Raw genomic sequence first — 25,293 nt, forward strand, 5'->3', positions numbered from 1 at the left:
TCGAAGCCAACATACATAACTAATGTAATCTAACAGGCTTCCTACATGCACGCTAAACATGTAATCTACATATGCATACTGTTATACTAATCTTACCTGGATTCCGAATTCAGGTGTGCCGGTCAAACTGACTGGAACTTTAACTGCGCGGCGGATTACAGGCTCCTAAACCATAAAAATCACAACACTATAAGTGACACGCTAAATCACTTCCCGGGGACTTAAACTAGGAACTAAAAGTTTCCCTATCGATAAAAAGCATGGCAATACCCCCTAAAACATAAAATCGAGGAAATCTAGGGTTTCAGAATTTTCCCCAACCGGCAGACCGGTTGCCCAACCGGAATTCCGGTTCTGGGAAAATTCAGAACCCCATCCGGAATTCCGGATGCACAACTGGAATTCCGGTTCCTCGCAGGCAGCAACATCAAAAATTCATATCTTTCACAAATCGACTCAAAATCAAATGAAACCTTCCAGACCTGTTCTATATATCCCCTAGAACATTTCTAAAGCTTCAAAACCACCCAGAAAGCACAATAGCAAAAATCACCATTAAAGCTCAAGCTTTGAGTTCTAAACTCAAACTTGAGTAAAATCACCTAACATGCATTCAATCTACGCTTCAAACTCATAATCAAGCTAATAACAACTTCAGAAATTAGAATCTAACTCATGCAAACACAACAGCCACCAAAACCTCCATTTTTCTTTGAAAACCCAAGCTTTTACATAAAAATCTATCCAACTAGAACAAGGAATTCAAGCATGCAATTCAATCTAATTAAACCTACTTAACTAAACATTTTAATCAAGGAAACAACAACAACAATTACAGCAGCAACATCATGCATAACTCATATTATTTTCATCATTTTTTCCAAGAAACAAAGGAGAAAAAGCTAGAAATCACATACCACAACAAGAGATCACAATTTAGGATGAAGCTATCTTGAAAATCAAAAGAAGAATCCAGCCCTAGAATTCCAAGCCTTGGCCGAAAAGAGAGAGAGAGCTTGAGAGAGTTTTGTTTTGAAATTTTTCTTTAATTTTTTCTAAGTGTTGATTTTTGAAAAAAGAAATAAAAGCCACATAGCATATATCACTCATTTCAGCCAAAAAAACAAATAAAATAACATTTATTTTCAATTAATAAAATCACTAAAGACAAAAATATCATTGGGGCAAAAAGACCATTTTGCCCCTCCACACCTAAACCACATAATTAACACTAAAGGGGTATTTTTGGGAAATTCTAAATTCCCGGCCATTCCCGACATTCCCAATGTCCAATAAACCGTCCCAACTACTAACATACTAAGTTGTGATTTCTACTGAGCCAAACACCGAGTTCCAAAATACCGGGCACCGGAATGCAAAATTATGCAAAGTACTACATGACATAAAAATGCATCTCTGAATTCAATAAATAACAGTATAATAAATTATTTAAATAACTATAAATAATTTTCATAATTAATCATAATTAACTGCTAATTTCCAAATTAAACTAAGCGGGCTTTACAGGCAAGCTAAGTCCTAGGTTCATAGGACCTTTTGAAATACTTGAGAAGGTTGGACATGTTGCTTACCGGTTAGCCTTACCTCTAACATTGTCAGTTGTGCACAGTGTATTTCATGTTTCAATATGCATATCCTGAGTTATGAAGCATTAGAGTTACAACCAGACCTGTCTTGTGTTGTATACCAAAATGGTACGTTTTACATTTATCAACTCGCAAGCGCACGAATCTTTATTGTAGTATGGAGATTGTGAAGAACGAGGTCGAACCCATGGGAATTGCGTGAAATCGAAGAAAATACTTATTTAATCTAAGCTAATAAAACTCTAACCTAGTTCCTAAAATGGTGAGGTTTTTGGTAACAAAATAAAATAAAGTGTTTAAATGATAAAAATGACAGTAACAGATATTTTCAGAAATATTTTGAGATATTATTAAGGGCTCAGAATCCACTTAAGTGTATATAAAAATATTTATGTTTATATTGATTCTCATAATTTAATCAGTAATCAAACCAATTATTTTCTAATAAAAAATAGATTTTCCTTCGCTTTAAAATTATAACTTCTAAGCATTAAATGTGAAACAATTTAATGTAAATACAAAAAATCAAAGAATATTATTTTTAATAAAATATGGAACCAAGCATAAATAATTTCTAACTATCAAAAATACTTGATATTAAAGATGAAAGAAATTATTTTAAGAAGCGAAAATCATAAGCATATATTGTACTGAGAATCAAAATAAAAATAAATACTTAATTAAATACACTAGGTTTCATCGTCCTCCTTAATAATAAGGGAACTTAGAAACCCATAAGAAAATTAACTAAGAAAGCGGTAAACTAACACTGAGCGCTCTGAATTCTAAAATCCTAAGCTTCTATTTATAGAAGGGTAAAAGGACTAATGTGCAATTAAACTTATTACAAATTGCATGCAGGTAAAAATGTAAATACCAATAATTAAAACCGGAGTGACACATGGCACTGTCGGATTGGCTGCCTTTGATGAGTCGGTGCCACGTGTCGAGCTTGTGTTGGCTGAAAAATAACAATTTGTGTCATGAAGTGACACTTGGCGCATGCAGAAAGGAGGAGAAAGCTTCCTTTTTGAAGCTTGGTGAACAAGGTGGGACGAGGCCCACTCTCGGCTGGGCGAGTGGACGAAACACACGGACCAGAAGGGTCCGTGCGCTTCACGCGCGCGTGGGCTTCGGAGGAGACAAGGCGCTGACGCGCCTTCTGCAAACGAACCGGAAGACGCCACGTGTCGTGGCTGTTGGCTGGGAGAGAAAAATGGGCCGGTTGGGCCTGATGCTCTTTGGGCTCAATTTGGTCTTCAAAAATACCACTTTTCTGATGTTTGGGCCACATTTTTATCATCCTTTTTTTTTTATTTATTTCTTTCTTTCTTTTTAGAAATGCTATTTTCTCAATCAAACACAAACAAAATATTCTCAACACAAAATATATGACATGAAAATATTTATTTTAAAATCTAATTAATTTGTAATTCTTTTAAGAAAAATAATACATTTTTTTTTTTATCTTTTTATTTCTTTTTCTCAATTATGCCATAAATATTAATTATTATTTATAAACAAAGATAAAACTAATCTTAAATAAAATATTTTCAATATAAAAATATATAACTTTAATTTCATGAAAATATTATTTAAAATTTAATTAACTTTGTATTTTTATACTATGAAATATGTAATATTTTGGCATTTAACACAACCCCCAACTAGCTTATTGCTAGTCCCTAGCAATTCAAGCAGATAACAAAATATTACCAAGATGAACAAATTAAAACAAACTCTGCCTAATCGAAACAAAATAAAATATTGGTGTAAACACTAGAAAATACTATATTAAATTTTACAGTAGATATAATTCCAGATTTTGTGTGTGTGTGTTTCAAATCATATTTTTTTGCTTTAATCTATAACAGAGATAATATTGAAAAATCTTTAAAGTAAAAAGTCTCAACTCCAAATCCTCACAGGTATTGAAATATTTGAAAGGAGGAAGGGTTGTCACTCTAGGAGTTGGAAAGATAAATTAATTGACGCTCAAATGGATAAAGATTTTTAGGACGAACAATGTAAACAATTATTGACCCATAGATAGGCTAACCAAAAATACTTTAAAATTCAAATGACAAGTTACTTTCGGGATTTCATTACAATACCTAGAGCCAAAATAAAGTAATAAACAACGATTTTTTTTTTTTTTTTTTTTTTTTTTTTTGTATTTGGTGACTAAAATTTACGAAAAATAAACTGTAGCAAAGTCTCTTTTGATTGATGATGATGTATTATTTTTTTTTCTATATATATATATATTATATGCATATATATTTTTACCGATATATATATATATATTTTTTACTTTGCTAAATGATTAAAACTAAGATATTGCTCTTTATATGATATATATATGTATTTTTTTTTTAAGGGCAATATCCACAATAACTATTTACCGTAGCAAAATTTTCTTTGGTATCTTTTGAATTTTGACCAAGCTACGTTGACAGAGAAATGTTGCTCTTGTTTTTTTTTTTTTTGGTATATAGTATGTAAGATATTGCTCTTTATATGATATATATGTATTTTTTTTTAAGGGCAATATCCACAATATATATATTTATATTCTTTTTTTTTTCTTTTTTAACAAGAGGCAACATGTGATAAGAAAATATAAAGATAATAAATTTACAATTAGGCTCAATTCTAAAAAAATATCCCTCTAGTAATTGTCATATTTTCAAGTTTCAAAAAATTTTGATTTTACCAATTCAGAAGATCAATATATGTTCAAAAAATCGTTTTCTCAATTCTCACTTCTCACAAAAAAAAATGAAAGCTTTTAACTTAAGATTTTTCTCAATTAAATGTGTTAAAAACAATCAAATCATATGTTTGGTTTGTGCAATTTTTACTGGAATTACTATCTAAGTAACTAAATATAGTATAAACTAGTCTAACACAATATTTATTTATTCACATAATTAGCGACGGAAATTTGACTCAAAATTTTCAAAAAGGTAAGAAATTTATCGAACTTAACGCAAGAATATACCGGACTCCCCAACTAAAATGAGACAGTGTCCTCAATGTCTAAATATGTATATGATAAGAACATGAGTTGAGAACCGGAAAAAACGGAGAATATGCACAGTGATAGATGTTAATTTTCTAAAAAAAACAAATGACAGAAAATAAACTAAAATACTGAAAATAAAGAAAGCAATTAAAGATAGGACCAGTAGTGAAAGAATTCACTAACCTTGGTAAATTGGATCGTGAAGGAGTGTTTCCTCCACTTCAGGTGGTGTTAATTCTAAAAATGGTTTCAACCGTTGTCCATTGACTTTGAATATGTTACCAGTTTTAGAATTTTCAATTTCATGACTCGTGAGGAAAAACAGTACGAACAGTAAATGGACCAGTCCATTTAGAACGTAACTTACCGGGAAACAGATGAAGGCGAGAGTTGTATAAAAGAACTTTCTGACCAGTGGAGAAATCTTTTCGCAAGATGTTCTTATCATGATACAACTTTGTACGTTCTTTGTAACTTTTTGCACAATCGTAAGCATCGTTTCTCAGTTCTTCCAATTCATTTAATTGGAGCTTTCTTTTCTCTCCCGCTTTGTCTAGAGCAAAATTCAGTTGTTTAATTGCCCAAAAGGCTCTATGCTCTAACTCTACGGAGTAAATGACGAGGCTTTTCCATACACTAGGCGGTAAGGTGACATTCCAATGGGAGTTTTGTATGCGAGTACGATATGCCCATAAAGCATCGGATTAGTCTCAGGGACCAATCTTTCCTAGTTGGGTTGACTGTTTTTTCTAGGATGTGCTTTATTTCCCTATTGGAGATTTCAACTTGACCACTAGTTTGAGGATGATATGGTGTAGTGACTTTGTGTGTAATGCCATAATTTTTCATGAGATGTGGAAATGGCTTATTACAAAAATGTGTACCTCCATCACTAATGATAGCACGTGGTGTGCCAAAACGGGAAAAAATATTTTCTTTCAAGAAACGAACCACCACTTTGTGGTCGTTTGTGTGACATGCAACAGCTTCGACCCATTTTGAAACATAATCAACTCCAACAAGAATATACAAATTTCCAAACGAGTTAGGAAAAGGTTTCATAAAATCAATACCCTAAACATCAAATATATCAATAATAAGAATAGGGTTTAAAGGCATCATGTTTCTTCTAGACAGACTTCCTAACTTTTGACAACGTTCACAGGCTTTACAGTATGCATATGTATCACGAAAAATTGTGGGCCAATAAAAACCACATTGTAAAATTTTTGCAGCAGTCTTTTTACTACTGAAATGGCCTCCACAGGCATGATCATGACAAAAAGATATGATTTTAGCTTGATCACAATTCGGGATACATCTACGTACTATCTGATCAGGGCAATATTTAAACAAGTATGGATCATCCCAGATAAAATTTTTCACCTCAGAATAAAATTTATTTTTATCTTGTTTAGACCAGTGAGATGGTATTTCACCAGTAACAAGATAATTCACAATGTCAACATACCAAGGCAGAGAAGAAACATGCATCAATTGTTCATCAGGAAAAGTTTCGGTGATAGGGGTAGGCTCTTTACTAGTTTCAATAACTAGCCTAGATAAGTGATCAGCAACAACATTTTCAGACCCCTTTTTATCACGAATTTCTAGATCAAACTCTTGTAAAAGAAGTATCCAACGGATTAAACGTGATTTTGCATCTTTCTTTGACAAAAGATATCTTAAAGCAGCATGATCAGAATAAACAATTATTTTAGATCCTAACAGATAAGACCTAAACTTTTCTAAGGCAAAGACTACGACAATAAGCAATTCTTTCTCAGTTGTGGAATAATTTAATTGAGCATCATTTAGAGTTTTGCTAGAGTAGGAAATAACATGTGGTATTTTATCAATTCTTTGCCCTAAGACAGCTCCTATAGCATAATCAGAAGCATCACACATTATTTCAAAAGGAAGGTTCCAATCAGGAGGTTGAATAATGGGTGCAGTAGTTAGCATAGTTTTCAATTTCTCAAAAGCAATATGACAATCATGATCAAAAACAAATGCATTATCTTTTCCAAGTAAATGGCACAGAGGCCGTGAAATTTTGCTAAAGTCTTTTATGAATCTCCGGTAGAAACCGGCGTGACCTAAGAATGATCTAATTTCTTTCACAGTTTTAGGTGGTGGAAGTTTTGAAATAAGATCAACTTTAGCTTTGTCAACTTCTATTCCCTCAGATGAAATCACATGTCCTAAGACAATTCCACGTTTTACTATAAAATGACATTTTTCCGAATTTAGCACTAAATTCTTTTCTTTACAACGAATCAAGACAAGAGACAGGTGGTGTAAACATTCATCAAAAGAAGATCCATAAATAGAAAAATCATCCATAAAGATTTCCAAAAAATGTTCAACCATATCAGAAAAAATTGCAATCATACACCTTTGAAATGTCGCAGGTGCATTGCATAAGCCAAAAGACATGCGTCGATAAGCAAATGTTCCATAAGGACATGTGAAGGTGGTCTTTTCTTGATCCTCGGGTGCTATCGGGATTTGGTTGTATCCCGAGTAACCATCGAGAAAACAGTAGTACTCGTGACCAGCTAATCTTTCAAGCATTTGATCAATGAAGGGTAATGGGAAATGGTCTTTTCTGGTGAGGCTATTCAGTTTTCTGTAGTCAATGCACACTCTCCATCCAATTGGATTTTAGTGGGGATTAATTCATCGTTTGCATTTTTGACTACAGTAATTCCAGACTTCTTAGGAACAACATGGATCGGACTGACCCATGAACTATCAGAAATTGGGTATATAATACCCACATCTAATGTTTTAAGTATTTCATCTCTCACTACTTCTTTCATATTTGGATTTAACCTTCTTTGACACTCACGGGATGGCTTTGCATTTTCTTCTAAATGGATTCGATGCATGCACAGAAGGACTAATTCCTTTGATGTCGGCCATGGTCCACCCTATGGCTTCTTTTATGACTCTTAAGAACTTGTAGATTTCTCTTCTTGTTTCTTGTCTAACGCGAGATGCGATGATAACGGGGAAGGTTTCGACTCTCCTAGGAATGCATATTTTAGATCTTCGGAGTAAAACCTTTAGATCTAACTTTGGTGGTTCGGGGAGTATTTGTGATTCTAATTGGCGAAAGGGTTCAATTGACTCAACTTTGGTGTTCCACTCTTCCTGTTTATCAATGGTGTAGACTCTAACAAAGAATTTACACTATCAAAAGAACTTTCAAAATTCATACCAAAATGACTTACACAATTTTCAAAAGAATTATCTTTGTTTAGCATGAAATCTTGTGTGACGAGAATCAATAAAATTTACCTCATATACATCATCGCAATCAACGGTTATTAGCAACATTAAAAACATTCAACTCAACGGTCATATTTCCAAATGATAATTTAAGAACACCATTACGACGAGTTGATGATTGCATTTGATGTGGCTAAAAATGGTCTACCCAAAATGATCGGAATTTGAGCACTTATGTCTTCAACAAAATGAGTATCAAGAACAATGAAATCAACGGAAAATAAAATTTATCTACCTTAATCAAAACATCTTCTATGACACCTCTAGGAATTTTCACGAACGATCGGCTAATCGAAGTGTCATAGATGTTGGTTTCGGTTCCACTAGACCAAGTTGCTTATAAAAACGAGAATAAGGCAATAAATTCACACTAGCTCCTAAATCAAGTAAAGCTTTGTTAATCACATGATCACCAATAATACAAGGAATGGTGGGACACCCGGATCTTTGTGTTTAACAAGACTTTTATATTGAATTATGGAGCCGACTTGTTCCGTTAAAAATGCCTTTTTTCGGAACATTTGTGTTTCTTTTTGCGGTACACAAATCTTTCAAGAATTTAGAGTAGGCGGTACTTGCTTAATGGCATCTAAGAAAGGGATATTTATACTTACTTGTTTGAATACCTCTAAGATGTCACCATACTGACTACCTCTTTTGATCGGGAGCAATCTTTGTGGGAATGGAGATTTTGGAATGAACGGTAAAGTTTGACTCGATTCTTCAACCGAGTCTTTGGAATGTGAACTTTCAGGCTGACTCTTTTCATTTTCTTTCAATGAGTCTTTGTTTATTTCAGCATCAGTTTGAGGTATGTAATCAGGTTTTTCAATAATTTTTCCAGACCCCAGGATAGAAATTGATTTAGCTTCTTCAGTAGGTCTAGAAATTGATTTAGCTTTTTCAATAATTTTTCCAGACTCTTTGGATTTTGAATGGGTTGACTGGGAAGTTTTCCCTTTTCCCTTTCAGCTACAGCGATAGCAAGCTGACCCATTTGTGTTTCAAGCTTTAACAGGGATTGAGAATTTGTGTGTAAAGCTTGTTGGGTGGTTTGCATAAACTGTTGTAGTGTATCCTCTAAAGATGGTTTTCTTTGTTGTTGAGGATATGGCATATTAGGTTGGGCTTGACTCTGATTGGGCGTGTTGTACTGGTGCCTTTGATTCATTGGAGGCTGGTTCTGTCTCCATGAAAAATTTGGATGATTTCTCCAATTTGGATTGTAGGATTGAGAAAATGGGCTATCAGATGATTTCCCATAAGTTTGAAGAGCGTTCACTTCTTCAGAAAATGCCTCTTGGTATATAGGTAATGATGGACATGACTGGGCACTATGACTTGTACTATAGCATAAGGAACAAATTTCATTCCTATGTATAGGAGTATTCATGGATTGACTTAATGACATAGCTTCAACTCTCCTAGTTAGATTTGCTAATGATGTTTTAATATCTACGTCATCTTTGACATCGTAAATTCCACCTCTCTTAGATGTGTTGGGAGCTTTCGATCTAGGATCTTGGCAATTCCACTGTTGAGAATTTACAGAAAGATTCTCAAGAGACTCCCAAGCCTCATCCCCTCTAAATTGCAAAAATTTTCCAGTGTGCATTGATTGTACCATTTGTCGGTTTGAAGGAGATAATCCATCATAAAAGTATTTTACCAATCTCCATTTCTCAAAACCATGGTGTGGACATTTTAGCAATAAATCTTTAAATCTTTCCCAACATTCATAAAATTCTTCGTGATCTTTCTGATAAAATTCAGAGATTTCTCTCCTAATATTATCCGTTTTAGACATTGGAAAAAATTTGAACAAAAATTTATTAACTAATTCATCCCAAGTTGAAATAGATCGGGCTGGGAGTGAATTTAACCAGGCTTTAGACTTATCTTTTAATGAGAATGGAAAAAGTCTAAGCCTAACAGATTCATCAGAAAAATTTTGAAATCTAAATGTAGAGCAAATTTCTAAAAAATCTTTCACATGCATGTATGGATCCTCTTTACCTAACCCATAAAAAGATGGCAAAAGTTGAATTATGGAAGGTTTCAGTTCAAAATGTGTAGCATTTGTTTCAGGAAAAATAATGCATGATGGTGGATTAGCAGAAATGGGAGAAAAATGATCAATAAGAGTTTTTTCTTCCACATTTACTTGATTTGGTTCCATGATGTCAGAATTTTCACTTTTAATTTCAACCCACAATAATTTTCTTTTTACCAAACGATTTTTAGAATTTCGTTCCCAAGCGAATCATACACCAAGTATCACAAAAATTAAAATAACATGAAAAAATTAGGAGGAGGTGCCTACCATATAATTGCGTAAATAAAGACTGAATTTAAAATATAGCGGGAAATAAATAATATGTATATATTTGACAGAAATATAAATATTAATATTAATTATAATTTATAATATATACTTTATTATATATAATTATAATAATAATATACTTTTCTTAATAGTTAAGTAATGTATATAATAATAAATAATATATAATAATATATTAATATTATATATAATAATAATATATAATAAATTTTATATATATATATATCAATTAAAAAAAACGTAAACTAATAATAATAATAATAATAACTTTATATATATAAAAGTTTTACTTCACTATTAAGAAACGTAATATATAATATATATAATATAATAACTAGTAGAAGAATTATACCAACCTGAATTAAAGTAGTTTTTTTTCTTGCAGCTCCCCGGCAACGGCGCCAAAAACTTGTTGTATACCAAAATGGTACGTTTTACATTTATCAACTCGCAAGCGCACGAATCTTTATTGTAGTATGGAGATTGTGAAGAACGAGGTCGAACCCATGGGAATTGCGTGAAATCGAAGAAAATACTTATTTAATCTAAGCTAATAAAACTCTAACCTAGTTCCGAAAATGGTGAGGTTTTTGGTAACAAAATAAAATAAAGTGTTTAAATGATAAAAATGACAGTAACAGATATTTTCAGAAATATTTTGAGATATTATTAAGGGCTCAGAATCCACTTAAGTGTATATAAAAATATTTATGTTTATATTGATTCTCATAATTTAATCAGTAATCAAACCAATTATTTTCTAATAAAAAATAGATTTTCCTTCGCTTTAAAATTATAACTTCTAAGCATTAAATGTGAAACAATTTAATGTAAATACAAAAAATCAAAGAATATTATTTTTAATAAAATATGGAACCAAGCATAAATAATTTCTAACTATCAAAAATACTTGATATTAAAGATGAAAGAAATTATTTTAAGAAGCGAAAATCATAAGCATATATTGTACTGAGAATCAAAATAAAAATAAATACTTAATTAAATACACTAGGTTTCATCGTCCTCCTTAATAATAAGGGAACTTAGAAACCCATAAGAAAATTAACTAAGAAAGCGGTAAACTAACACTGAGCGCTCTGAGCGTTTTCTCTGGATTTTTCTGTCTGAAACTGAAACTGTAACTGAATTCTAAAATCCTAAGCTTCTATTTATAGAAGGGTAAAAGGACTAATGTGCAATTAAACTTATTACAAATTGCATGCGGGTAAAAATGTAAATACCAATAATTAAAACCGGAGTGACACGTGGCACTGTCGGATTGGCTGCCTTTGATGAGTCGGTGCCACGTGTCGAGCTTGTGTTGGCTGAAAAATAACAATTTGTGTCATGAAGTGACACTTGGCGCATGCAGAAAGGAGGAGAAAGCTTCCTTTTTGAAGCTTGGTGAACAAGGTGGGACGAGGCCCACTCTCGGCTGGGCGAGTGGACGAAACACACGGACCAGAAGGGTCCGTGCGCTTCACGCGCGCGTGGGCTTCGGAGGAGAGAAGGCGTTGACGCGCCTTCTGCAGACGAACCGGAAGACGCCACGTGTCGTGGCTGTTGGCTGGGAGAGAAAAATGGGCCGGTTAGGCCTGATGCTCTTTGGGCTCAATTTGGTCTTCAAAAATACCACTTTTCTGATGTTTGGGCCACATTTTTATCATCCTTTTTTTTTTATTTATTTCTTTCTTTCTTTTTAGAAATGCTATTTTCTCAATCAAACACAAACAAAATTAAATCCAAACAAAATATTCTCAACACAAAATATATGACATGAAAATATTTATTTTAAAATCTAATTAATTTGTAATTCTTTTAAGAAAAATAATACATTTTTTTTTTATCTTTTTATTCTTTTTCTCAATTATGCCATAAATATTAATTATTATTTATAAACAAAGATAAAACTAATCTTAAATAAAATATTTTCAATATAAAAATATATAACTTTAATTTCATGAAAATATTATTTAAAATTTAATTAACTTTGTATTTTTATACTATGAAATATGTAATATTTTGGCATTTAACATCTTGTGATGAACAACCAGTACAAATTCTAGATAGAAAAGAGAAGATTCTTCGAAGCAAAACTATAGCATTGGTCAAAGTACTCTGAAGAAATAGTAAAGTGGAATGTTGACTTCGCTTTTAGCCAACGACAATGAGTCTTTTTTATAAGCGATAAACGATATGTTGTAATGAGAATATATAATAAAGCAATAACAAGACACAGAAATTTTATAGAGGTTCAGCCTCGAGCAGTTTGGTAATAGCCTAATCCTCGTTATTTGTATTGACTTAAGAACAAGGAAAAAGTTTCCTTTTCTTATAGCTCTTACAAGAGTATCTCTAAATATATAATTCTTAGATAGCCTTAGCTTACTGCGTTTCGGCTTATAATTTCTCAGTCCTTTGCCCAGTGAACATTCCTTACTATTTATAGGGCTGGAAACTTGAGGAGGAAGAGTTTCCTCTCTCGTTACAATGCGCATAAACAGAAAGATCGTGTGATCAATGCTGAATGCAAGGATCGTGGATTGAGGCTGAATACACCGATAGTGGGATCGTGTGTGTGCCACATCCACGTTAGTTGATCCCTGAGTTGTAGGGATTGAGCTGGTGACTCATGATGCATTAAGCAGAATTCGCTAAGTGTTGATCATTTTGCACGGCTCGTTGAATATTCCATACTGGATGTGCCAGCGAGGCATCCTGCTCGGCATATTGTTCCGAACAGATGCTCCAAGTAGAGTCCACGTGTCACCATTCTCGTGATGCCACGTCAGAGTGCCAAATTTTGGATAACATTTGCCCCCCAAGTCTGTGCGGGACCTCTGAGGTTGCGTGTAGACTTATTCCGAGCTGGCTCTACCTTTGGATGGGGACACGTGTCGAGCATGACCGTTCGAGACTCGATGTGAAGCTGACTGGGCGTCCCTTCGGTTTTCGGCTAATTAATGCTCTGACAATTAATATTTTGAAAATCTGAATTTCTCTCTCCACGGCTGTCAGTTGCACTCGATTACTTTTGATTTCCCATATTCGCTTTTGAGGCGGGAAGCTGAGGCGTCTAAGGTTCCTTTATGTACAGTTACCATTTTGCCTATAAATACTCCTTTTATTGGCACATTACTCATTTTATCACCCTTCGTTGTTAAGTAAACTTCAGAGCGAAAAGAGAGAGTTTTCTGGCTTCAGAGTTGCCAAAGTGCCTACAGACGATTGCTTGCTTGCTTGAACCCGGACATTTGAATCTTTGAGTAAGTTTCTAATTCCCTTTATGCTTTCCTTTGCATGTCTACTCTTTGAATGTAACTATGTTGTAGAAAAAACGCTTAGGAAACCCTAGGGTTAGAAACTTCTGCGACTCTTCTTTTCCATGTCCTTATGTTGGCTTTCAGCCATAGGGCTTATTTTTGAACTGCATTGCGTCTGTTTTCCATCTTGCTTATTCCAAGCTTCATTAACTTTTTTGCCCTAACTCAAGAAAACTTTCTGACTTCTTGAGTTTTGACTTTTCTTCGAATATGGTCGTTTTTTAATCTGTTGAGTACTTCTGGTCGGCACATTTGCTTGTTTTTCGTTTGATACTCCGTCCAACACTCATCTTGTGTCTTGTCTTTTGTAGATGAACCCAGGTGAGTCTTGGGAGCTTGAGCATCAGATCGACCAGGATTTGCTTCAACTTCTACACGAAGTTCACCCTCGTCTTCGTGCTAGCCCTCCTTCTAGCGAAGGAAATTCTCCTGACCCCATACTCAGCCATAGGATGATGGCTCGTACGAAGAAAACCACGCGTCTGGTTGACGCTTCTGATCCTCAAGTGGCTCGGCTCGCCACTCTGCCTGACGCCGAACAGGATTTGGCAGTTCCGATGGAGGAGGACCGTGAGGGGGACGCTGAAGTCCTGAAGGTTGAGGAGCTGGACGAGGCGCGTCCGGGCAGTCCTCCCAGTGCGGAGGGAGAGGAAGAGGTTGGACCCCTTGACTTCGGGGAGTACAATGAGGCTGGGCAACCAGTCGATGCTGACGGAGACATCCTGGTTGAGGGCATGGACTACATCAGTGAGGAGCTTGCCGAGGCGGTTCCTCATAGGAGGCGGGGTGCCTTGGGTGCCAGGTGGGTAAGTCCTCCGTCCAAGATTTCGGAGGCACGCCTCCGCACTCTCGACTAGGACGGATACCTTGGTGAGCTGGACTGCTACATTCCCGCCCACGACAATCGCGCCACAAATCCTGATAAGCGAATGTGCGCCTGGTCGGGGGCTCACGGCCAGCAAGGGGCGCTAATGCCCTTGCATAAGTACTTAAGGGATGTGGCAGACTTCTTTGGCCTCTGCCCGACCCAGATTACTGCAAAGGGCATCAAGTATTTGTTCGCTCTCTTCGTCCTCTATGCTTCCCAATGATGGGATGCTCCTTCCCCCCATGAGGTCGCCTGGTTCTTCGACCTGAAGTCTACCCCCAAGTAAGGCAGGTCGGGGTATTTTTACTTCTCTCAGCCAGGCTTCAAGTGGTTGAGCGGTACAGATGACAAGGCCATCAGCAAAATAGGGCGTTTTGTTGATGAGTACTTCACGGTGAAGGATCCGAGCATCACCCGGACTTAGTTTCAGCAGATTCCAACATATCACCGTCCTCCCCTCACCCTTGCTCTTAGGGATAGAGCTCAAAAACTTGCCTAGTTGCCGGAGGAAGACAGGAATGTCATCCAGTTGATCTCCAATGATAATCTGGTGAAGTATGGGCTTTACCCAGAGGACTTTTCTCCTAAGTCCGTGGCGGGGAAGAAGGGGAAGTCTGATGCTGGCCGGCCTGAACGAACTCATCCAGAGAATGAGTTGATTCAGCTGAAGCGAGAGGCTAAGTTGAAGGGAGGTGCCAGGGCCAAGCAGTATGCTCAGGAGCCCATGAATCCTGAAGATGAAGCCGAGGCTGAGGCTGAGGCTGAGCAGGTGACCCCATTGAAGAGGAAGAAGAAACTCCCAGCCATGCCCAGGCCTGTTGAACATGCAATTCGCATAAGGGAGCCCATTTCACCTGTTCGGCCATCTTATCCCTTTGCTGGAAAAGGGAAGGCTGTCATGTCTGAGATAAACTCAATGTCAGGTGATGATGGACTTCTAATCTTCTGGGCGGGCAGTCACTCTGCATTTGACTTCTTTTTCAGCTTCTTGACTTTCATGCCTTGTATTTTCTGCTGGCTTTTTCTAACCACGCTATTTTTGTTCTGTGCAGACATGTCTCGGCAGATGCTTGATGCTCTAAGGAAGAGGATGGGCGGAAGCTCTAGCGCCTCCCCTCCGGCCAAGAAGCTTAAGGGCGGAGAGGGGTCCTCGGAGAAGAGACCTTCTGGAGAGGTTGCGGACCTTTCCGAGGAGCTGACTGTTGCAAATCCTTCTACTCCAAAATCTGCCAAGTCTAAGGAGTCTCGACCACCAACGACTGGGTCTGAACTGGTCAGGAGGGTCCCTGAGCGGGTGCAGGCACCAACTCCACCTTTGCGCGTGCTGCTAGAGGCCAAGAAGGGCAAGGAGATGCTAGCCCACTACATGAACCGGCTGGTTCCTGAGGTTAGTGAGCAACTGGTTGGTGCTAATAGCGACTCGTCTCTGGATGTGTTGGTGGGCGGAGTCTTGGAGCTCACCAGGGTTAGTCTTTTTTGATACTTCCTTTTTAACTTTTCACACTTAGCTCCATATGCTGACTTTTTCCTTTGTGTAGGCCGGTTTGAAGTTGGCTTACACTTACTCCCGGGCTAAATCTGCTACTTCCAAAAGTGCGGCTCTGTCCGACACCTTAAGGGCAGAGGCGGACTTGGCCAAGAAGGAAGCTGAGGAGGCCAGGGCGAAAACTGGAGCTGTTCGGCATGAGTTGGATGAAGCCAACAAGAAGCTGTTTGCTGTCGAGAAGAAGATCTCCGTGCTAACAAAGGACCCCAAAGCTGTTGATCGCTTTGAGGAGACCATCGAGATCTTATCTGCTGAAGTTAACAGTCTTCAGGATGAGAGGAGTTCTCTGCGGCAAGTTCTTCCTCGGCTAAAGGAAGAGAGGGACGCCAAGGTGACCGAGGCGGACCAATTGAAGGAGAAGGTCAATGCTTTAGAGACTGCCGGCCTCGAGCTCTTCTTCGATTTCTAGAAGGCTAATCCCCAAACTAATTTCGACTACTTGGGCGACGCTAAGGACATGTACCTTGAGTACTGCGCGACCCAAGTGGCTTATGGTGGAAAAGAGGAGGCTGCTTCAACTTTCGGGCAAGCTTCTGACCAGGCTGCTGATGCTTCTCCTGCTCGAACAACAGATCCTCCTGCTCCAGTTGGCTCAGAAGAACCGAACCAAGAGCCTGGGACTCCAGCTGTTTAAGACATCGTGACCAACCAAGCGGTCTTTAAACTTGGAATTATTTTTTATTTTTTGGACAACGGGCTGACCGGGTAGATTTTAATCCTGGTACTACATGCTTTTGTCATCCTTAATGAATTTCATTCTCTGTCTATAATTGCCGTGCAATTGTGATTGTTTTATGTTTACCAAATGCTTTATACAGGTATAGGTGCCCCCCAAGTGACCGAGCAGACGTATGACTCTTGGTCACTTTTCTTTCGCAAATATATTACTTTTCTGTTCGGTGTTTTGGGTTTGACTAAACCTTTTGTACGCACTTTAGGTAAATTATAATCATGCTGATTTTTTCGACTCAATAGAATTGGAAATACTATCGTTATTCATTTATTGATCGAAAATGTATTTGTTACCATAGTAACTTACATCAGAGCTAGTGATCTAATCTGATCTTTTAGCTTATCATGACATAAAACAACTAAGAAACTGTACTTTAAAGTGGTCTACCCGACCTGAGTACTTTATTTTTGAAGCCTTTGCGCGTAGTCCGCCCAAGAGGCCATTCACTTAGAAGCGAATGTTCAATAGTACTTTAATGTGGTCTACCCGACCTGAGTACTTTGAAGTGGTCTATCCGACCTGAGTACTTTGAAGTGGTCTACCCGACCTGAGTACTTTATTGGTAGTATTTCCTTAAATGTTCTCCATTCCAGTACCGTGGTACTAGAATGAGTTGCATTTTTTCTTCATACTTACCCAGTTTGTATGCTCCGGAGTCGAGAACTTCAACCACCTGGTATGGTCCTTCCCAGTTGGGTCCTAGTACACCTGACGTGCTGTCTTTGCTGTTTAAGAATACCCTTCTTAGGACCATATCTCCCACAAAGAATTTCCGAGCTTTCACTTGTTTGTTGAAATACCGAGCTACTTTTTGTTGATGAGCTACCAACTTTAAGTTTGCAGTTGCTCGTTTTTCTTCGATTTCATCAAGTGATTCTGCAAGGAGTATATGATTGGTACCTTGATCGTACGTCAACCTTTTGTGGGATGGTGGCTCGAGTTCGACGGGCAGCATAGCTTCATAACCGTATGCCATTGCAAATGGTGTCTGACCGGTTGCTGTTTATTCTGTTGTGCGGTATGACCATAGAACCTCGGGGAGTTCTTCTGGCCAATTTCCTTTGGCATCTTCTAGTTTCTTCTTTAGTGTATCCTTCAAGGTTTTGTTGACTGCTTCAACTTGACCGTTTGCTTGAGGATGTGCCACTACGGAGAAACTTTTGATGATACCATGGTTCGCACAGAAATCAGTGAAAAGATTGACTGTCGAACTGTTTGCCGTTGTCCGAAACTATTTTGTATGGTAGTCCGAACCGACATATGATGTTCTTCACTATAAAGTCTTGAACCTTCTTTGATGTGATAGTTGCGAGTGGTTCGGCTTCAGTCCACTTAGTAAAGTAGTCAACCGCTACCACTGAGTACTGCACTCCGCCTTTACCTTTAGGTAACTGCCCGACTAGGTCAATTCTCCAGATGGAAAAGGGCCACGGACTTTGCATTTGTGTTAGCTCGTTGGGCGGAGCTCTTGGTATCTTTGAAAATCTCTGGCACTTGTCGCACTTCTTGACATAAGCTTTCGAATCTTCAATCATCGTCGGCCAGAAGTAGCCTTGCCTTAGAATTTTCTTTGATAAGCTCTGTCCGGCTGCATGATTTCCACAGAATCCGTCGTGAAATTCATATAGGAGTCGTGCAGCTTCATTTGGTGTTACGCATCTGAGCAATGACATTGAGAATCCTCTTTTGTACATGATCCCTTGTACTATGATGTACCGTGCTGTCTTTCTTCTCATTTTCCGAGGTGCATTTCGGTTATCTGGGAGTTCCCCAGAGCTGAGATAGGCTGCTATTGGCATCATCCAGTTCGGAGATGCGTCGATCATTTCGATTTCTTCCGTGCCAGTGATGCTAGGCTCTTCAAGAAACTGGATCGGGACTAGGTTTGCCTTGTCACTTATATTGCTGCACGCCAATCAGGCTAACACATCTGCCGTTGTATTTTCTTCTCTTGGAATTTGTCTGAGGCTGTAGCTTTTGAATTGTGCGAGTAGATCATGTATTTTTCTCAGATATGCTATCATTTTTTCTCCTCAAGCCTCGTATTCGCCAGATACATGATTTAGCACTAGCTGTGAATCACTGCAGATCTCAATGCGCTCGGCCTTCATTTCCTTCGCTAGTTTAAGTCCAGCGATTAGGGCTTCATATTCGGTCTCGTTGTTAGAGGCTTTGAATTCGAATTTGACTGCTGCATGCAGGTGTTGCCCCCAAGTGTGACAAGGACAATTCCTACGCCGGATAATTGATTTGTTGCCGACCCATCCACATGTAGCTTCCAAGTCGGTTCGATTTGAGTATTACTCGGCTGTGGTATTGACTCGAGATCGCTTTCTGGTATACTTTCAGCTTTGCATGTGCATTCCACCACAAAGTCGGCCAAGGCTTGGCCTTTGATAGTTGTTCGGGGTTGGAAGTTGATTTCGTACTGACCCAATTCTACCGCCCACTTGAGTAACCGTCCAGAGGCATCTGGCTTTTGCAGTATTTGTCGTAGTGGTTGGTCGGTGTACACCCAAACTGGGTGAGCTTGAAAGTAAGGTCTTAGCTTTCTTGTTGCTAGAATGAGGCAGTAGGCGAGCTTTTTTATCAATGGATATCGGCCTTCGGCCGCGACGAGTCTTTTACTGATGCAATAGACTGGATGTTGCACGCCGTCTTCTTCTCTGATCAGTACGGCACTCACAGCATGCTCCGTTACTGCTAGGTATATCCCCAGTTCCTCACCGTCCAGAGGTTTAGAAAGGACAGGAGGTTTTGCGATTTGTGCTTTTAGATCTTAAAAAGCTCTTTCACATTCTTCTGTCCATTCGAACTTTTTGTTTCCTCGTAGGATGTTGAAGAATGGGACACATTTATCCGTTGATTTTGACACGAATCTGCTAAGTGCGGCGATGCGACCAGTTAGGCTTTGCACCTCTTTGGTTTTTGTTGGCGAGTTCATATCCAGGAGGGCTTGGATTTTTTCTAGATTGGCTTCAATTCCTCGAGCATTGACGATGAAGCCTAGAAACTTTCCCGAGCTGACTCTAAAGGAGAATTTTAAGGGGTTTAGTTTCACGTTGTATTTCCTGAGGACTTTGAAACATTTATCCAGGTCGTTTATGTGCCCCCTAGCCTTTCTAGATTTGACGAGCATATCATCCACGTACACTTCCATATTTCTGCCGATCTGGTCTTTAAACATCTTGTTGACCAATCTTTGGTATGTAGCTCTGGCATTTTTAAGACCAAACGGCATGACTTTGTAGTAGTAGAGACCCATATCTGTCTGGAAACTTGTATGTTCTTGGTCTGGTGGATGCATTTTGATTTGATTGTAGCCCGAATAAGCATCCATGAAGCTTAATATTTCATGCCTGGCTGTTGCATCAACGAGCTGATCGATTCTTGGAAGTGGAAACAGCCTTTAGGGCATGCTTTGTTGAGGTCTGTGAAGTCAATACAGACTCGCCATTTCTTGTTCGGCTTAGGCACGAGTACGGGGTTCGCGACCCAAGCCGGATAAAAGGCTTCAATGATGAAGTTGTTGTTGCGCAAGTTTTCAACTTCATCTTTCAAGGCTACTGCTCGTTCTTTATCAAGCAATCTTTGTTTCTGCTGAACTGGCCGGATGTTAGGATCGATATTCAGGACGTGCGAAATAATAGAAGGATCGATTCCGACCATATTCGCATGTGACCAGGCAAAAACATCCAGGTTTGCTCTCAGAAATTTTATCAATTCTGATTTTACTTTGAGCAACAAACCCTTTCCAATTTTTAGCTTTCTGACCGGGATAGCTGGATCGATCTCGATCTCTTCTAATTCTTCCACAGGTGCAACATTGCTGCTTGGGTCCCCAAGTCAAGGATCCACATCTTCATCCTCGCCTTGGGAAGTTTCCTACTTTGGAATGTTTGTTCCCTTGTCTGGGCTCTGGCTGGAGGATATTTCCTTCTTAGCCTTGGCCACTGCAAGGTTGTAACATTCCCGAGCAGATTGCTGATTCCCTCTAAGACACCCTACCCCATTTTTGGTTGGGAACTTCAGGCACGAGTGAAATATTAATGTGACAGCTTTTAAGTCATACAAGGCTGGTCGGCCTAGCATTACGTTAAAGGCTGAAGGAACATCCAATATCAGGAATTGTGCCATGATAGTTATGCTCGTCGGAGCTTGTCCAACTGTGAGGGGTAGCCAGATTTTTCCTAGAGGTGCAACTCCTAGACCGAAGAAACCACAGACAGGCTGAAGGCATGGAGTTAAATCCTTGAGCTGGAGCCCTATCTTCTCGTAAGCAGTCTTTAACAAAATGTTTGAAGAAGCCCCATTATCGATCATGATTCTGGCCACCATTTTGTTTGCTATCTGGACTTCCACCACCACAGGGTCGTTGTGCGAAAATCTTATCTGGACAGCATCTTCGTCGTTGAACGTTATGGTTGGCTCTCCTGCGCGTGGAACTTTGGGCTTCCTCTCTTCCACGGCCAGGACGACTTCTTCATGCTCGTAGTGAGCCGTTCGGGCATATCTCTCTCGAGCTTTGCCCGTGTCTCCAGCGATGTGCGGGCCTCCAATAATGACTTGCAAGTTTCCATCTATTGGCGGAGGCATCAGATCCTGGTTATTCTGACCTTGGTTAGCCTTGACGTACTTCTGTAAGTGCAGGTTTTTTTTCTTGATCAGAAGTTCTATTTCCCGCTTCAAGTTGTAACATTCGTTGGTGTCGTGGCCGTAGTCTCCATGGAATCGACAAAATTTCGTCATGTCCATTTTGCTGGTATCTTTCTTCATGGGCCCGGGCTTCTTGTACGGAATTAACGATTAAGTTGCTATGTACACACTCTCTATATCTTCGGTCAAGATGGTGAATGCAGTGTGTTTGGCATGATCACGGGGAGTCTGTCCGGGCTTTTCAGTGAACTTTCCCTTCTTCCCGTTTCCTTGCTTGTGGTTGTTGCCTGAACGCTTGCCACTTGAATTGCTGGAATAATGGGGAAGTTGGGCGGACGTTCCAGTGGAAGGAACCTTCGTTTTGCTCAGCTTTTGCTCACCTTCTGCTCGCTGAATGGCTTCCTCAAGCTTGATGAAACCTTCGGCCCGGTCAAGGAAATCACTCATTGAGTCGACCAGTCCGTTTTTCCTTATATCCTTCCACAGTTCGCCAAGGACTTCAATGCCCCCTAGTATCGCGCATAACTTTCCATCCTCAGTTACCCACAACACCTTGGTCGCTTCTATCATGAATCTGCTGATGTATGCCCGGAGTGGCTCGCCTGGTCGCTGTTTTACTTCGACCAAATCTCCCAGATGCAATGGGAGCTGGCGTGAGGAAGAGAATTATGCATGGAATTCCGAAGAGAAGGTTTTTCATGAACTAAACTTTCCAGGAGCCAACTTGAAGTACCATTGTTGTGCGGCTTCCGACAGAGTGGCGGGGAAGATTCTGTAACATACGTCCCCTCACACTCCTTGTACATCCATTTGCATCTCAAAATACTTAAGATGGGAGAGAGGATCTTCTCTCCCAGTGTACATCTTCCACGTTGGCACCTTGAACTTGTGGGGTAGTGGCAGGAGATTGATCTCTGGTGAGAAGGGAGTTCTGCGTGCACGGTCTAACTCAAGATCATTATTATGCTGCCCGGCCATGCCATGAAACATATTCTTCAGTTTGTCGAGCTGGGCCTGTACGGCTAGGCTGACTTGATTGGCATTTTTGGTCGAGTTAGATTACGTCAGTGTCTTTCTGAGCGGGGATTTGAGTATGGGCTCAGGGCTTCACGTTCATTGTAGTATTCTGCTCGTCTGTTCCCCTTCTTCTATTTAGATCGTCCCTTAGGTCATGGGTTGTTCCCAGCCTATCGAACACAGAAGAACCTGGCTGCCTTAGCGATTAGTTCGATTGGTTGACAGGTGGATTGGCTCCATTATTCTGAGTGGATCCGTCGAGCATGGCTCCTCCTGATGGATTCCCGGACAAGGTCTGCTCGCCTACCTCTTGGCCCACGAGTGGAACTCGTGACCGGGGATCGGACGGCTGACCGTTGGTTGTCTGGGAGGCATTCATTGTCGGGTCATCCTCCGTTTCTCTCATGGGAATGACGCTTGGCGTTTACTGGCCTACAGTCTGATAGGCTCTTTGTATCAGCACAGTAGCTTGCCGACTATGATCTTCGATTTCTGCATGGTGAGCCCTTAATGCCTCCATCTCTTTGTCCCTCTATTCGACGAACATACACCTCTGTTCGTCAAACGCGAGGTTTACTGTGGCACGTAATTCCTCCTGATCATGATGCAGAGTATTACTGTGACCCTGCATGAGTCCGAGCGCAGCGCGGAGATTTTGCAATTCGGTTGCGTCTTCGATGGTTGTTTGGGCGTTGATGCCTAGTGGAATAGTCGTGTTATGAATGCCCTGGCTGTGTGCGGAACTGTTATTCCCAGTCTCTAGCACACCAGGCGCAGTTTCAATAACAGGAGTTGTCCCACCATTCACCACGCTTCCCGTCTGTCCAAGATTGACAGCGGGTGGAACCCTTGAACTCTTTGGGTCCTGTAATGTCGGATCCAGTGTCTGTGAGCTTGCTGGGTCAGATAGGCCTCTACGAGTTTCTACCATCGTGTCTAATATTGAAAGAGCGATCTGTGATTCTCCTCTCAATGAAAGCACCAAAATGTTGACTTCGCTTTTAGCCAACGACAATGAGTCTTTTTTATAAGCGATAAACGATATGTCGTAATGAGAATATATAATAAAACAATAACAAGACATAGAAATTTTATAGAGGTTCAGCCCCGAGCAGTTCGGTAATAGCCTAATGCTCGTTATTTGTATTGACTTAAGAACAAGGAAGAAGTTTCCTTTTCTTATAGCTCTTACAATAGTATCTCTGAATATATAATTCTTAGATAGCTTTAGCTTATTGCGTTTCGGCTTATAATTTCTCGGTCCTTTGCCCAGTGAACATTCCTCACTATTTATAGGGCTGGAAACTTGAGGAGGAAGAGTTTCCTCTCTCGTTACAATGCGCATAAACAGAAAGATCGTGTGATCAATGTTGAATGCAAGGATCGTGGGATTGAGGCTAAATACACCGATAGTGGGATCGTGTGTGTGCCACATCCACGTAAGTTGATCCCTGAGTTGTAGGGATTGAGTTGGTGACTCATGATGCGTTAAGCTGAATTCGCTAAGTGTTGATCATTCTGCACGACTCGTTGAATATTCCATACTGGATGTGTCAGCGAGGCATCCTGCTCAGCATATTGTTCCGAACAGGTGCTCCAAGTAGAGTCCACGTGTCACCATTCTCGTGATGCCACGTCAGAGTGCCGAATTTGGGATAACATGGAAGAAGGCACTTGGGAATTGGAGTCTGACATGAAGACTCAACATCCAAAGCTGTTCAGGTTAGGTTTCGAGGACGAAATCCTTTTAATGGGGGATAATTCTAAAGACCGCTTAAGATCAATATTTTGGATTATTGAATAATTAGGGTTAATTATAATGTTGAGTTATTAATTATGATTTACATGTTTGTGGAGATTTATTTAAATTCGAAATGTATTAATTATGCTATATATGTGAATTTCTCGTTTTTTGTGATTGTGCTCGGTAGCGGTGGAAAGTGACGCTGAGCTATTAGAGAGTCACGTTTTGCTTGTGTTATAGAATTTTATTAGTAGCGGGGAGTCATTGATAGGTTATGGAGTTATTGGAATTTAACGGTGTTTGGAAATGACCAAACTACCATTGAGTTGTTTAAATCTTTAGCTTAAATTAAAAGGGCAAATAGGTCTTTTTCCTTAGTCATCTTTTTGGATTTTAGTAGACTCTAGAAGCTGTTTTCTTTTATTAGGATTAGTATTAATCAATTAAAAAAAAGAAAGAAAGAATAGTTAGAAAAACCTAGAAAGCAACATATCACTCTCTACATCTCTCTCTCTCTCTCTCTCTCTCTCTCTCTCTCTCTCTCTCTCTCTCTCTCTCTCTCTCTCTCTCTCTCTCTCTCTCTCTCTCTCTCTCTCTCTCTCTCTCTCTCGTGCCACCTAAAACCAGCAAGGGGAAAAGATTTCTTGCTGCAATTAAAGAGTTTTCAACCAGAAATAGGAGATCCAATTCAAGGTATAATGCTTACCCTTCTTTTCTATGGTTCTTTTAGCTTAAGTTAGGTTTATTGCTTGATTTTTATGATTTGAGGTGTTGTAGTTGTGCAGCTTGTTTGGGTTTGAATTCTGGGGTTAGGATGGGTTTATTTTAGTTGATTTAAGCTGAGCTAGTTGCTTGTAGTGAGAATTGTTCAAGATTGAGCTTAGAGAACTTAAGTTGGTTCTCTAATGGTGTTTTTAAATATTGAGTTATTTATTGTGTTCTATTGCTTCGGTTGTGTTTGTTGGAGTATAAGCAGGTATTCTGGAGGTTTTTTGAGAGTTTGGAGTTGAATTTGTTGGGTTTTATGCCCTAAATAAAACTCATTTCAATATAATCAAATTTACTTATTAATATAGATCAGAAATAACATTTAATGTTGCATGGTTCACATGATTTATTTCATGATTATA

The 25,293-nt window shown here is 39.0% G+C and overlaps 1 protein-coding gene and 1 non-coding gene across 2 annotated transcripts; one reads left to right on the top strand and one right to left on the bottom strand.

The window, feature by feature from the left end:
• Window positions 1-4,937: 4,937 nt before the first annotated feature.
• On the bottom strand, window positions 4,938-9,559 carry LOC133032282 (uncharacterized). Its single transcript, XM_061106167.1, has 6 exons — window positions 8,854-9,559; window positions 8,168-8,268; window positions 7,718-7,833; window positions 5,965-7,267; window positions 5,520-5,709; window positions 4,938-5,188 (listed from the first exon to the last, which is right to left on the bottom strand). Exons 1-6 carry the CDS (start codon window positions 9,557-9,559, stop codon window positions 4,938-4,940), a joined length of 2,667 nt encoding a protein of 888 aa, XP_060962150.1.
• Window positions 9,560-9,617: 58 nt separating this feature from the next.
• LOC115703352 (small nucleolar RNA R71) lies at window positions 9,618-9,724 on the top strand. Its single transcript, XR_004009124.2, has one exon. It is a non-coding gene; the product is annotated as a small nucleolar RNA R71 (small nucleolar RNA).
• The last annotated feature ends 15,569 nt before the right edge of the window (window positions 9,725-25,293 follow it).

The sequence above is a fragment of the Cannabis sativa genome, chromosome X (genome assembly GCF_029168945.1).
Source record: "Cannabis sativa cultivar Pink pepper isolate KNU-18-1 chromosome X, ASM2916894v1, whole genome shotgun sequence".
Lineage (NCBI taxonomy): Eukaryota > Viridiplantae > Streptophyta > Magnoliopsida > Rosales > Cannabaceae > Cannabis > Cannabis sativa.

Excerpts from the sequence above, each read along its gene's own strand:
- LOC133032282 (XM_061106167.1), bottom strand. The coding sequence starts at position 9,559 with ATGGTACAATCAATGCACACTGGAAAATTTTTGCAATTTAGAGGGGAT. Across the intron at positions 7,268-7,717 it reads ATACTCCCCGAACCACCAAA|AAAACTGAATAGCCTCACCA; the intron begins GTTAGATCTAAA and ends CATTGACTACAG. Across the intron at positions 5,189-5,519 it reads TGCTATCATTAGTGATGGAG|ACAAAGCGGGAGAGAAAAGA; the intron begins GTACACATTTTT and ends ATTTTGCTCTAG.